We start from the raw sequence: 14,219 nt of genomic DNA on the forward strand, positions 1-14,219 counted from the left end.
CTAACCCTGTGGATTTCTGCTACTCTAGAAATAATCCAGAAATATTAAGGCATCATTATCACAGAATTTCTAGAATCCATATTTTTTCCATTCTTGTTTTAATTTTTACAGAGGGAAGGCAACTGCAGATATTTCCTTTGCTCTAACTCTCAGATGGAGAATTCTCTAGAGTCAGAAGTTGGCATCCATACATTGATGCTCTCAGAAAAATCTATTAACTTCAGCTACCTCATTCATAGCATTCTTCTTCTAGTCTGATTTCTTCAAGCACTCTATGTGTGTGGCTTCACCTTAAAGAACATACAGCGTTCATCTAATTCTTGTCAAATCCTACTTTTTTGACATCACTTTCTGCCTGTCTTTTTGAAAGTGTCTGTGTTTGCTCTCTCTTTTGTCCATTATTCCTACTATGTCCACAGAACCACTCATTTCACTATGACACATAGTCATTCTACTTCTATTTATTCTCACTCGTCTCTTCACATTGCCATGTTATTCACCGACTCTCTTCAAGTATTCATCTTAGACTGGAATCTCTCACTGGTAGGGATGGTATTTCAACTTGCGGTTCTATAAAATGTTTGGTTTACTTCCAAAGTCTGTTAGAATAAATTAGTGATGGTACCAAAGCTACTACCTTTCTTCTCAGTTAAGCTCATAGTGGTATGAAGAACAAAGGAGAAACACCAAGGTGTTAATTTCACTCTAAAAAAGTAGTCAGAAGATCTGTTCTGAAGAGGTGCAAATGAAAAGCTAGGCATCATAGGCACTTAAAGGTTAAGAATAGCAAAACATTACTTTTGCTTTCTCCAGTGAAAAACATAATATTTCAGGAAAAAGAAATAAAGGGAGATATGACCCAAATTAGAACATAAAGTTAAAATGTTTGTCTTCAAGTGTTTTTAATTACCATGAACCATAAGTCCTATGTCAACAACCTAGAATATTTTTTATTTATTCAATTCTTTAAAAACCTTTTAAAGGGAAAAATACATTTAATAACAGAACTTGGAAACTCCTTACTCTCTAAAAGTTGAACTAAGACGTTTCACTAAAATCAAAACTTAAATACATACATGTTAATTAAACCACATTTTCCAGTGTAGTTGGGCTTCAGTTCTACTATTTTTTGGAAAAGATCCGTTATCATTGTTCTTCCAACACTGAAACAACAGGTGTCTGTAGAAGGGAAATGCTGTAGGCAAAACTCTGGATTTTCATGTCTGTGAATACCCTACTGTTAATGCTTATTCATGCCATACAGTACTATGGAAAATTACTTTAACTGGTAATGGAAGCTTCCACATAGTACCTACCCACTGGCATTGAACACATAATAAACTATTTCAGTTTATCTGATCCTGCAAATAAGGTTTGAAATAATTACTGTCAATGCTTTATTGTGTACTGCATTGAATGCTTTCCACCTAATCAACAGCTGCTGGTGAAACAAATAGTTCAAGAAGAGATGAGGAAATGAGTTGAAAACTAAAGTCTCCTACATGAAACCCTGGTCAAATCTCACTGGTGTAGTACCATATCGTTGCATTCCTTGCAGATTTATGGAAGACTTTCTTGCCTTTGACAAGAAAGGTTTTACAAAGGTGGATACAGCATGGCCCTGAACAACATTAATTTTGATACTTTTATCTGGATGTAAATGAGGCATTAGGTAATGCCATTTTCAGATATGTCAATTGTTTCATGATGTTTGTTTGCCTTAGAAAGTCTGTATGATAAAGTGAGAAAGAAGGAGGTGTGGAGAACTAAAAACTTTTTCCCAGAATCATGTACATACAATACCAACATACTGAGCAAAAATCCAGCTTTTGCAAATACAGTCTTATCTTCTCAGAAATTGTTGGTCAATTTTTATCAGAATAAAAATGTAGCCTCTGTATCACCTCAGAGAATTTGACTGTATTTGTATAGAGAAGTTTGAGAAACGTATTAAAAAGTCAACTTCATACTATGGCAAAATAAAGACCTTGTATATATTTATCATACCTATATTCATAGAAGCATAGAATAGATAGAGTTAGAAGGAACACAAAAGGACCATCAAGTCTACCCACAGCACCAGTCAAAATTCAAACTGCCTGAGAGCGTTTTCCAAAAACGTCTCAAACTGCAGCCTACCTGCTGCTGCTATCACTGCACTAGGGAACATGATCTGATGCTCAACCACACAATCAGAGAAGAATGTTTTTCTAACTTCCAACCTGACATAAATTATGCATTAATTTTATAAAAACATTCAAGAGAAGTGGCTCCAAGATAGAACCCTGGGGAATTCCAGTTTTGAAAGGTCACCAACCAATATAATCCCATTTAATTCTACCCTTTGAGCTCAATTTGTCAGCCAATTACTATAATTGTTATTGTAATAATAATACCAACTGTATTATGCATTTGTGTTACAATCAAAAAGATCAGCACAGTGGAAAGGTGATAGAGAAGCATAACAACAAACGAACTAGTGCAGATAGAATGGTATTACAAAGGAAAAAAAAAAAAAAAAAGTGCTCACCCACCTCCAAAGATCTAGGCTTGCAGGAAAGACTCCACAAGGAAAGGATCTCCTATCAAAGATCCTTCCCCAGGGGCAATCAACCCTTAAATGAGGTCTAAGAGAGGTGGAGCTAGGATCCACCCTTCCGGTCACACAGCTGAAGCCTGGGGTTTCTGTGACCAAAGCTTAAGGACCACCACTTGGTCCTGTTGAAGCCTTTGGCCTCAGCCTATTGATCCAGCCTATCCAAATCTCTCTGAAGGGCCTTCCTACCCTCACACAGATCAACACTTCCCATCTATCTCTTCTGAACATCTTGTAGCCATCCATCACAGCATTCCAGTTTGGGAGAGATCTCAACATGTTTCAGTAAAGGTAACTAAGTCATAGTTTGCCTGCCATATGGTGGCTTCCAGCTCCTTCAATTTGTTGCCCATGCTGCATGCCTTGGCACAAATCCACCTCAGCTAAGCCATTTGCCTCACCTTCAGCTCTAGCCTTATTCTCTCAGACTCTTCCCCAGCAGGCCTCATTTTATCCCCTTCCCCCTTCATACCTAGTTTAAAGCCCTCTCAAATAGGGTTCTGAAAGAGATGGCTGATGTGGTTGCCGAGCCACTCTCCATCATATTTGAAAAATCATGGTTGTCTGGTGAAGTCCCCAGTGACTGGAAAAAGGGAAACGTTACCCCATTTTTAAGAAAGGGAGAAAGGAAGACCCAGGGAACTATAGACCGGTGAGCCTCACCTCTGTGTCTGGGAAGATCATGGAGCAGATCCTCCTAGAAGCTATGTTAAGGCACATATGAGATAAAGAGGTCATTCAGGACAGCCAGCATGGTTTCACCAAGGGCATATCGTGCCTGACCAATCTGGTGGCATTCTATGATGGAATGATGGCTTTGGTGGATGGGATAAGGGTGGGGGATGTCATCTACCTGGACTTCTGCAAGGCTTTTGACATGGTCCCTCACCACATCCTTCTCTCTAAATTGGAGAAGTGTGGATTTGAAGGATGGATTGTTCAGTGGATTAGGAATTGACTGGCTGGATGCAGCCAAAGGGTTGTGATCAATGGTTCTGTGTCAGGGTGGAGGCCGGTCACAAGCGGTGTCCCTCAGGGGTCCTGGGACCAGTGCTCTTCAACATCTTTATCGATGACATAGACGATGGCATTGAGTGCACCCTCAGCAAGTTTGTGGATGACACCATGCTGAGTGGTGCAGTCAATATGTTGGAAGGAAGGGAAGCCATCCAGAGGGACCTGGACAGGCTGGAGAAGTGGGCCCATGAAAACCTAATGAGGTTCAACAAGGCCAAGTGTAGGGTGCTGCACTTGGGTTGGGGCAATCCCAGGTATTTATACAAACTGGGGAAAGATCTCCTTGGGAGCAGCCCTGCGGAGAAAGACCTGGGGGTCCTGGTAGACAAGAAGCTGGACATGAGCCAGCAGTGTGCACTTGCAGCATGGAAGACCAACTGTGTTCTGGGCTACATCAAAAAAGGGGTGGCCAGCAGGGAGAGGGAGGTGATTGTCTCCCTCTACTCGGCTCTTGCAAGGCCCCATCTGGGGTACTGAGTCCAGGCCTGGGGCCCCAATACAGAAAGGGCATGGAACTCTTGGAGTGGGTCCAGAGGAGGGCCATTAAGATGATCAGAGGGATGGAACACCTCTCCTGTGAGGAAAGGTTGAGGGAACTGGGCTTGTTTAGTTTGGAGAAGAGAAGGCTCTGGGGAGACCTCATTGTGGCCTTCCAGTACTTGAAGGAAGCATATAAACAGGAGGGGGAATGGCTGTTTATGAGGGTGGATAGTGAGAGTACAAGGGGGAATGGTTTTAAACTGGGACAGGGGAGGTTTAGGTTGGATATTAGGAAGAAGTTTTTCACACAGAGGGTGGTGACACACTGGAACAGGTTGCCCAAGAAGGTTGTGGATGCCCCATCACTGGAAGCATTCAAGGCCAGGCTGGATGTGGCTCTGGGCAGCCTGGTCTCATGGTTGGTGACCCTGCACATAGCAGTGGGGTTGAAACTTGATGATCATTGTGGTCCTTTTCAACCCAGGCCATTCTATGATTCTATGATTCTATGAAATTGCCCTGCCAGCTCCTCAGCTAGAATCAGTTTCCTCCTTTGAGACAGGTGAGACTCATCTGCAGGCATCAGGCCTGGTGCTGAGTAAATCACTCCTTGGTCAAAAAAGCCAAAATTCCTGCAATGGCACCAGCCTCTTAGCCACATTTTTATCACATGGGTTTTCCTGGTTCTCTCAATATCCCTCGTTGTTGCTAAAGGCATAGAGGAAAACACCACTTGTACTTTTGCTCCATCAGCTAACCACCAAGGTCCCAGGGAGGCAGCACAATTGTCTACAAGTAGAGTCTGATCAATATATTGGGCCCTCTGTTCCTCTCAGAAGGGAGCTGCCTATGACAATTACCCTTCTTAAGCATAGAACGTCATGTAAGCAATGCACCATCAATGCAGTTTTGACCGGAATGTGTTAAAGCCTAAGTGTTTCCCACTGGGAGCTTACTCTTCCTTTGTACCTGCCTCCTGCTTGGCATTTTACTGCTCTGTCTCACCATAATGTTGTACACCGGACCCAGCCAGCTTAGTCACAGCTGCATTTTCTTCCTTAACTCTATTGTCAACTGATAACTATACTCATTTTTAAAATAATGGGACGTTTACCCTGTGACAGTATTTTATAGTTGTACACCGGACCCAGCCAGCTTAGTCACAGCTGCATTTTCTTCCTTAACTCTATTGTCAACTGATAACTATACTCATTTTTAAAATAATGGGACGTTTACCCTGTGACAGTATTTATAAAAGCAGCCACTTTAATCACTTGCAATTTCTGTCCACCAAACACTCAAAGCAAGAGCTGAAAACAAAACAAAACAAAACAAAAAAAGTAGCATGACTAATAATGCTGGAGGACAGCATCTCACATTATATCTCATAGATTTCTGCAAATTCAAGTGGAATGTTAGTATGCCTACTTACTGCTTTCTCCCTAAATTATCTGTGGTCAAAGAATAGCAGGCAGTGCCCCCTAGGTTGGATCTCTCTAGGTTGGAAATATTTTTCTGTTATTTTTATAAGGTATCTAAGGCACTGAGAAAACACAGACTTCCCTCATTCTTTAGTTTCTACAGAGAGGAGCACTGGCCAGACAAAATAAAGGCCAAGACATCCTAAAAATTGCTCATTTGAGAAGAGTTCATTCTTTCAGTCCTTAAAAAGAGAAACTTTAGAGATTACTTTTGTAAAGGCACATCCGGCCAGACTTTCAAGAGCTCTCATCTCCCAAAAGGTTTTACGATTCTCAGTGGGTGATATAGTCTGTTAAACACTTTTGAAAATATAGTCATATATAAAATTAAAATGAATTTAATTCAATGTATTCTTTGGCCTGCATTCCTGACAGCTGTGATCAGACAGTTCTATCTCAAGCTTGTGGATCAATCAGTAGCATCCCTCCCTGAGAACAGTCTAAATGTAGGCCCTCTGAGACTTTAGTAGGAATGTGCTCTGCAACAGCTGATCTAGTAGCAGCTACCTCTGCTATATACCTGGGTTCCACCAACAGCAGTACTGTGTACCTGGTAGTGACTCAAGGTTTCTCTTCCTTATAATATTGCATTCAAAATATTTGGTTGGCTTGGCAGTGAAATGCTTTGGAGTGCTGTACGGACTCCAGTTATTTTTACTCTGAAATAGAGCATAATCCTCGGTGATTTTAAATTGCATACTGCTACATCATTGTACTGGGTCACTCCTAAGGACTGTTTCACGTTTATCTTGAGTGCTTGCAAAGCAGCACCCTGTCTGTATAAACCTCCAGGAGCAAAACAGGAAACCTGCAAAAACCTGGTTGTCATAAACTTGGAACCCTCCATATTTTCAGAGTTGGCTTGCCAAGGTTCATTGTTTAAATTTCATCTGGCTGGCTCAGTTTTATTTTTTCTTGCCTGAAATTTCTACCTCCATTTCTTCCAACAAAAGTCATCCAGGGATTTAAAGAAATCTCTTAGCATCAGAACAGTCATTTTCCCTACCAAGCAGTTCTGATGGCAGCTGGCTGATCCACTTCCATTCAGAATTCAGCCTTGCCATTAAGTATTATATGAAAGTTGATAGCTCTCCTTAAAAACAGCCAGCAGTTGGACTGGTTTCTCAAGATCTTGACGGGTCTATTGAGCAGCTAGGAATCATGAAAGTGGAAAACTCTTTAAATAAATGCCTTCAGGTGGATATCAGATAGAAGAACTGTGTTCCTCTAGCATTTTGACTTTGAATTTCAACCTTGAATTTTTCTGATTTGTCTAACTGCTTCTTCTATAAAGAAAAATATTCAGATGAATGGAATTGACTTACTGGATCAACAACTGTGACATTTAGTGACTTTAGGCACTGCAGCTACACATACAACTGGAATGTATTCAACACATCCTTTTTTTTTCTACTACAGTTTCCCCAAAACTCAGCCCTAATTTGACTCTGGAAAGTTACAGCAGGACTTTCAGAATGACTCTGGAGCAAGGATTTAACTTAAGCTTTATACAAAAAACCTTAACACATTTGTCTAAAAATTACAGAATCTAGCCCTAAGTTAAACACAGTGAAATTGTTACATTCTGTAATACACAGATTTTGGGGAAAAAAATAAATAAAAATAAAAATAAAAGAATAAAATCTTTATTTGGACACCTCAAGCAACTAGCAAGAAACAAGGATGTGAATTAGATTTTTGTTTAAAATGGTAATAATGTGCAGATAGAGTCAGCAATTTTAATACTTACCAGAGAATTAAAAGTTCAGTTCTAACAATTCAAGAACTACACAAACTGTTACAGGACTCCTATTTGTACTGAACTGCCACATCAGAATCTAGCAGAGTAAGAGGACACAATATGTCACTTAGTATTTGGTAATATCTTCAGAATCAGAAACTTAGGTCAAATCTTAAACATGCTGTTGAAATAGCTTGAAACTACAAACGACTTGGTTGAAATTGCAATGATATCCTCATGTTCCATCAATGGATTAAGCTAAAACTCACGTTTAGAAAAATCCTAAACTCAGTTTGCTCCTTTGCAGTTGTTATAAACTTTAGGAAACAACAATTCTGTGTCGCTCTTTTAAAACACAGAAAACACACTTCAACTCCCAAAGTTCTCCAGTCCAGCATACTTCACTAATTGATTCCCTTCATTTCTCTAAGATTATCTTACTCCAGTAAGGAACAATATTTATAGGTTATTTTTTATTTATCGCATGCAGCATATTTGCTGTCAATATTGTTTTGAGAATAGCAGTCCATTTCAAGAAGTACATGTGAAGCAATTCCTCTAGAGTTCTGTTTTCCTTCATAATATCCAGCACTATAACTCACAAGGAAATGATATTTCCTTAAACACTGCAGTTTGCCATGTTACCAGTTACTTCACAACAGATCCAGTGAAAAGAAAGCAATAGCAATAGTTTCCTTATGGTTAAAATTTATAGCAATAAGAATTATTTGGAATTGTCTTAATTGTTTGCTTTATTTATAAGTTAAGGCCACATATTCCACATTTCTATATTCGATAATTTTGCCCTTAAAATATTGCCCAGGAAGATCATATTGGCTTTAATTTTCTTGTAATTCAGAATCACTTTTGTCAAGAGAAAATATCTTTCATGAAATGATGCTTTGCATAGTATTTGTAAGTTATCCTTCAGAAAAGCACAAGTAATGAAACAGCTACAATAAATAATAATCACCAATAAAAAAAACCTTTTTTTTTTTTTTTGTATATTAGTATGCAGTATGCAGTAGGAGGATTAATAGGATACTGTATCTGATCATTGTCCCAGATCCACTACCTCAGAAGGCCTGGTAAAACTTCTTTGCTGATACCTTTAAATATGTGTTGCATGCACCGGGACAAAAAGTGAAAAATTAATATTGGAATATTTGTCCCACAAAAAATTCAAACATAAAAAGACTTTTTCCTTACATAGCGTATATTGAAACATCTTAAACCTGAAATTTCAAAATGGAGAAATAAAGACAGATATTTAGAGGTGGAGTAGAAGAAAAGAAGCTGGGGAAGAAGAAGAATAGAGAGGACTATGATAGGAGATACAGACCACTGTAATAGGAAGAAGGGGAGGGAGAAAATAGGTTGATTTTTGAAAAATCTATTTGAAACACAGGAGATGTATCAACATTTTAAAAATGTTATTTGAATTGCTTTAAGAAATGACGTCTGACCTATTTTTCAGATGATCCATCTCAATAAGAAAGCTGAGCACAAAACATGAAAATGCGGCCCAAATTAAGCGTAAGAGTGTAATGCTTGATCTGGGAAGTTGTCTATGCTTTCCCTAAGACACTGGAATCTTTTAGACAAAGGAGAGATGACAATTGGTGTCTGAATTAGGGAATATTCTGGGTAGATGTTAAAGAAACTGTTTCACTTCTAACCTATGAGGATTTGCTTTACTGTTGTTTAGGGAAGGAGTGGGAAGGATTGGAATTATACAGTACCATGTCAGTCAGGTGGAGTCTTCAAACATGAGTAAGATTTTTCAGCTAAATTTGACAGTTAGACTAAAGACCGCAGTAAAATAGAGAACTGTTATTCCATGTTGGTATTAAACAACTGTAGAAATTTCCTTTTGATTTTTCTGATTTTTATTCCATGGAACTTCAAGAATACAAGGAAATTACATGGAGGGGTGAATTTCTAGCAGTTATTTCAAAAGATAAAATTTCATTTTAATTCATACCATGTCTCTCTTAGTCTACAAGTGTTTCACATTATGTACTAAGTCTTCTTTCATTAAATTTGTTTGTATGATTCCCAGGTGACATCAATAGGATAAAAATAATTTGAATGACCAAGTAAGAATTCAAGTTTATGTATTTCATGAAATATCACAGTGTGAAAGAACTTCCAAACAGCTTGCCATCCTCTTTCTAAGTCAAGTGTATTATAAGAATGAGCAGATCAGTGGGCAAGTGTTTATTCAATTAAGTGTGATAATAGCTAAAAAAGTTAAGCAGTTGCAACTGGCTTCTTTATCTCTTCAGGGAGTAGAAACCCAAAGAAATTTAATGTAAATGTAGTTTATTTTAAAATGCAGGCACAATTGCTGAATGCATTAATATAATAATATAATAATCATCTCGGCAACTATTTTAATTTAATGTTGTTTCCACAGCCTGTTTATGTAAATTTGTCTCAAATCTAAGCTTCTGTTTTAACCTTGGAGATCAATAGCATTAAATTTTTCCCTATAAATATGATCAACAGAAGGTAAAAAAATATACTCGGATACAGGAGTTTGTAACCAGACAGAGGAAAGGGAAAATACTCTAGTCTTTCTTATTCAAGCATTGGTATTAAATAAAAATCCACCAGACTTCAGGAGTCTTATTTTTAATCTGAGACTTTGCTGTAAATCTTTAATGTGTTATAGTCTTTCACTGGACACAATGATAGCAAGTCATCTGGAGTAACTGCAGATTTTATTACTTATTTGGACTTATTTGCTCTTGGTTGATGTTTGCAGGTCAGGCTGACTTCTGGGGCTGTTTTGAGGCAAATGATTGCTATGGAGTTAGCACATGTGCCCAACAGCCCACCAGGTAGCAGATGTGATTGCTGCATGATCAACTGCTGACTCCCCTCCCCCAATCAGGAGGGGAGGGAGCAGGTGTTGTTGCCTTGAGCAACCAGAGGTGCATGAGAGCAGGAAAAAAAGGTTCAGAGGTAGTGTGGGTGCCCCCTCCACTGAACTGCAGCTGTACAGATCAACAAGACATCACTGATCAGCCTGCAGCCCCCTACAAACCAGCGAGATCATTAGGGATTGTTGGATCCCTAATGGTGACTATATCTACTTTATTACCTGTTTACTAGGATTCCTTTCTTTACTATTGTTGACTTTCCCATCTTCCCTGCATTCCTTAACTGCTTAGAACTTGCAATATACCAGTTGGTCAGTATTTGGCCTCATTTGGTGTCTTGGTCTTGTTCTGGGTATATATATTGAACCGTCTCCTCCAACAACTGGAGCAAGGCACCCACTCAGTTTAGGAATGAGATCTGAATCACTTTTGTAAATAAGTAGCTTAGGCTTCAGTTAGATAAAGCTCATAATTGTATCCATGCTCAGGACACTGAATGAAAAATTGTACTGAACACAAGATTTCTACATTAAAAACTTAATTTCTTGCTGTAGAACTAGTCACATCCTCACCAGAACAGAGGAACTAACATACTGGAAAAACACAAGTAGTGTTATAGAAATATACATGTAAGTAAGCTCTTATGCTCTTGAGAATACTGAATTATTATAGCATTGTTTCTAGCCCAGAAAGCATCAGCTGACTGACTGAACTGCAGAATTCTGACTTCATTTTTAAATAAGTAATTAGAAGTTTTAGCCACTAGTGTCAGAGCTGTCATTGTTTTATGATTTTGTTTATCTGTATTCTGCATCATAACATCATATAGTACACTGGGAGTTAAAAGAATTAATACTCCAGTTCTGTGGATAGTTCCAGGTACCAGGTTCTCAGGAGATAACTACATACTACACACCCCAGAGGACTTTGAGTTGTTTTGTTTGTTTTCTCTTCAGAGGGAAAGACAAAATTGTTTATAGATCATGAGACATCCCTCTTTTTTTCCAACCTTCCAGTTCATCTGTGTTCCCAGCCATATTGCCTCAGCTTATTTAGAGAAAGGTCTTTAGTTTTCAGGCACTCTCTATATATGAGCTTCAATTCTTATTATATAGTATTATGGTGTGTTATCTTGCATTCTGATGTCATATTTAGTAAATTAATTTCTCTGCAGATGGTTGCTGCTCTTCTGTTTTTAGGCCCATCTCCTTACCCTTTTCCCTTTCCTGGGGTGTGGGTACATTGATTTCCCCCATCCCACTAGTCACAGAACTGAGCCAGACCAGCCCATAAACTGTTGTCAGAACATACAGTAAATTACAGCCATTTACCAGCTATGTGCAAAATAAATGATTTAGTTATCCTAGTTATCAAAAAATATTCAGGCAAGAAATTCATAGAGATTTATATCATGGCATGACAATCAATGAAGATATGGTGAAACTGAGACTTCACAGGCATCTGTGTATTCATATAAAATGAGGAAATTTTTAACTGCAGAGAGACCTCTACTTTGATGGGAAGCCTAATACTAGGGAACGTGCATTATTAATACGGTAAAGTCTTGTACCCTGGCTTCTACCCAAAGAGATGAAATTACTGAGCCAGAGATCTCATGGAAGCCTATGCCCTAATATCAAGAAACCATGCAAAAGCTATTGAGGCTTGCAATGAGTAAAACATACAACTATTCAAAGGCAGAGAGAGAAAGGATTAAAACCTTGAAAAATCCGGTGGAATGGCTATTCTAGTATTCAGTACTCATCATATTTAACGTCTAACTTTTCAGGATCTTCTGCAGTGAAAAGCACTGGCACATTTCCGGGTTAAAATTAGTGACCAGACCAATAAAGGACATCTGGTGGTAACAGTCTTCTACAGGCTGTCTGGTCAAGGGGAGCTTGTTGACAAAGCCTTCTTGCTTCTGCTACAAGAGGCATTACACACAGACTCACATCCTGATGCGTGATTTCAACCATCCAGATATCTGGTAGGAAAGCAACATGGCAAGCTGCAAGCAATCCACATTGAGGATAGCTTCCTTGTCCAGGTATTGGACAGACCAGCAAGAAGTGAGGTGTTATTAGATGTGGTGCTAACCAATGCAGAGTAGATTATTAAAGAGGTTAAGATCAGAGGCAGCCTGGGCTGTAGAGTTAGAGAAAAGGTAAGCTACAACTTACTTCATTTGTACTTTCTGTTTTCATGTTTTTGTTTTTCAGCTTTTTCTGCAGCAGTTTGGTTTCATACTCTGGTCTGGGATGCTCCTAAAAAAAAAAATGAATAAAAAAGAAAATAAACATAATGATCAGGAAATGTCTAAGACTGGTAAGGAGTATCTCAAATGAACATGAAGCAATCAACACAACTACGTAGACAATTTTACATTTGGAAGTATCTCTTTGGAGTTGTTTGCCTTTGAAAGGGAGGACCCAAGGGTGTTTATTGGCTGAAGACTTGGCCTGGGAGCAAATCAAACCAGCTGGACGCAGGAAATAGAAAGATGATACTGTTGCATCCTGTGAAGACAACATACACACTGATGTCTCCCTACTGTTTCTTGTCTGCCTGCTTAGATAAATTTGCAATGCCTGGAAGACAGGAATAAAGGAGGTCCTGCTGGGATCCTGAAGCCAGAAGCTGTTACTCCAAAAGTACTGGCTTGACCACTTCAGACTATAAGTAAGAGTTTGTACTGTTGTAGTTAGTCATTGTCAACTGAACAACAAAACCTCCTCTGACCCATCACTACTGAACATCAGCACCTGAAACCAAGGCATCACTGGATCACAGAGCAGTGAACTGCTGTGCTTTGCTGTGTTCATATGTCTGTCTGTCTCTCTTTCCCTGTTTTCTATCTTTTCAACTTTTTTTTTTTTACTCTTTGTAGTAGCCATTGCCTAAAATTGTCTTACCTGTGATGCTTATTAATTGTAACTAGAAAATTAGCCAATTTACCGTCAAGTTGTTGTTAGCTGTTGTTAAGAAAGCTCTTGATGATTAATTGCTGTCTATTAGTCCTTTGAGTCCTGAATGACTTCATCGCTGTAGTGACCCCTGCTGACTAAGGGAGGTGTGACTCAGGAGGGAGAAAAAGATTCATCTCCCTCAAAACCCACTGAGTGGTACAAGACAAGAAAAAAGAAAAATACTCCAGCTCACGTATTTGCAATTAAACCACGTAGATGAGTCAGTGCCACATCTCCTTTTGGACTAGAGGAATCACTACGTAGTGCTGTGGGAGATGTTTATGGGATGCACTGTCAAGGAAAAACAAGGAGAGTGTCCTTACACTATAAAATTTGGGAAGAACAAAGGGAAGGATAGGGGGTCTGTACAAAACAAAATAAAGAAAATGCTGAGGAAAAGAATTTCATCACTAGGATCTGGTGAAACAAATTTATGTTGCAAGTATATGGCAAGAGATGCTAGCTTAGTGTCTGTGTGTAAATCTTGTTTGCTGGGCAGAACAAAGAGTGGTAGACTTTACAGGATATGAAGATAGTTTTTAGTTAGACTAAATGACAAACTTTGAACCCAGATTACAAAGCGTATATAAAGGAAATGAAGGAGGGTATCTACTGCAGGAATGGCTGGTAGGTGAATTGAGAAGAGTACCTCAGCAAATGGGGGAAGTGGAAAGGGCTAACTAGTGGTACAATTAGCTAGTACAGTTAACTAGTGTTAGTACAGGGATAAAAGAGGGGCTGTGTCCCCCAGTACTTTGTGAGACTCCACAGGGATATGCCTTTTGACTCTCCCTGTATTTGAATAGAGGAGAGTCTTCAGCTTTCTTTGTCTCTTTTTGGGATGAAGATGATTGACCAAGCTTTTTGAGCAGAAATTTTACTAATAAGATGAATAGCTTTTAGGTACTACATAGGATTTTAGTGGAGAAACCATAGTTTGCGTCTGGGGAACCAAACGAGTCCTAGGTGACTCGAAGGGACCAAGGAGTGTATGTGCAAGCGAACCACCCGAGTGGGGCTGTAGTTTAATGGGCTTAAACATCTGGG

General features: G+C 39.0%; 1 protein-coding gene across 1 annotated transcript in view; it reads right to left on the bottom strand.

Annotated features, from left to right (window-relative positions):
* ANO2 (anoctamin 2) overlaps window positions 1-14,219 on the bottom strand; it is a 203,288-nt gene that overhangs the window by 69,772 nt on the left and 119,297 nt on the right. Inside the window, exon 14 of the mRNA XM_046909597.1 lies at window positions 12,387-12,470. Coding sequence (XP_046765553.1) covers window positions 12,387-12,470 — 84 coding nt within the window. The remainder of the gene's footprint in view (window positions 1-12,386; window positions 12,471-14,219) is intronic.

Source organism: Gallus gallus, chromosome 1 (genome assembly GCF_016699485.2).
Source record: "Gallus gallus isolate bGalGal1 chromosome 1, bGalGal1.mat.broiler.GRCg7b, whole genome shotgun sequence".
Taxonomy (NCBI): Eukaryota; Metazoa; Chordata; class Aves; order Galliformes; family Phasianidae; genus Gallus; species Gallus gallus.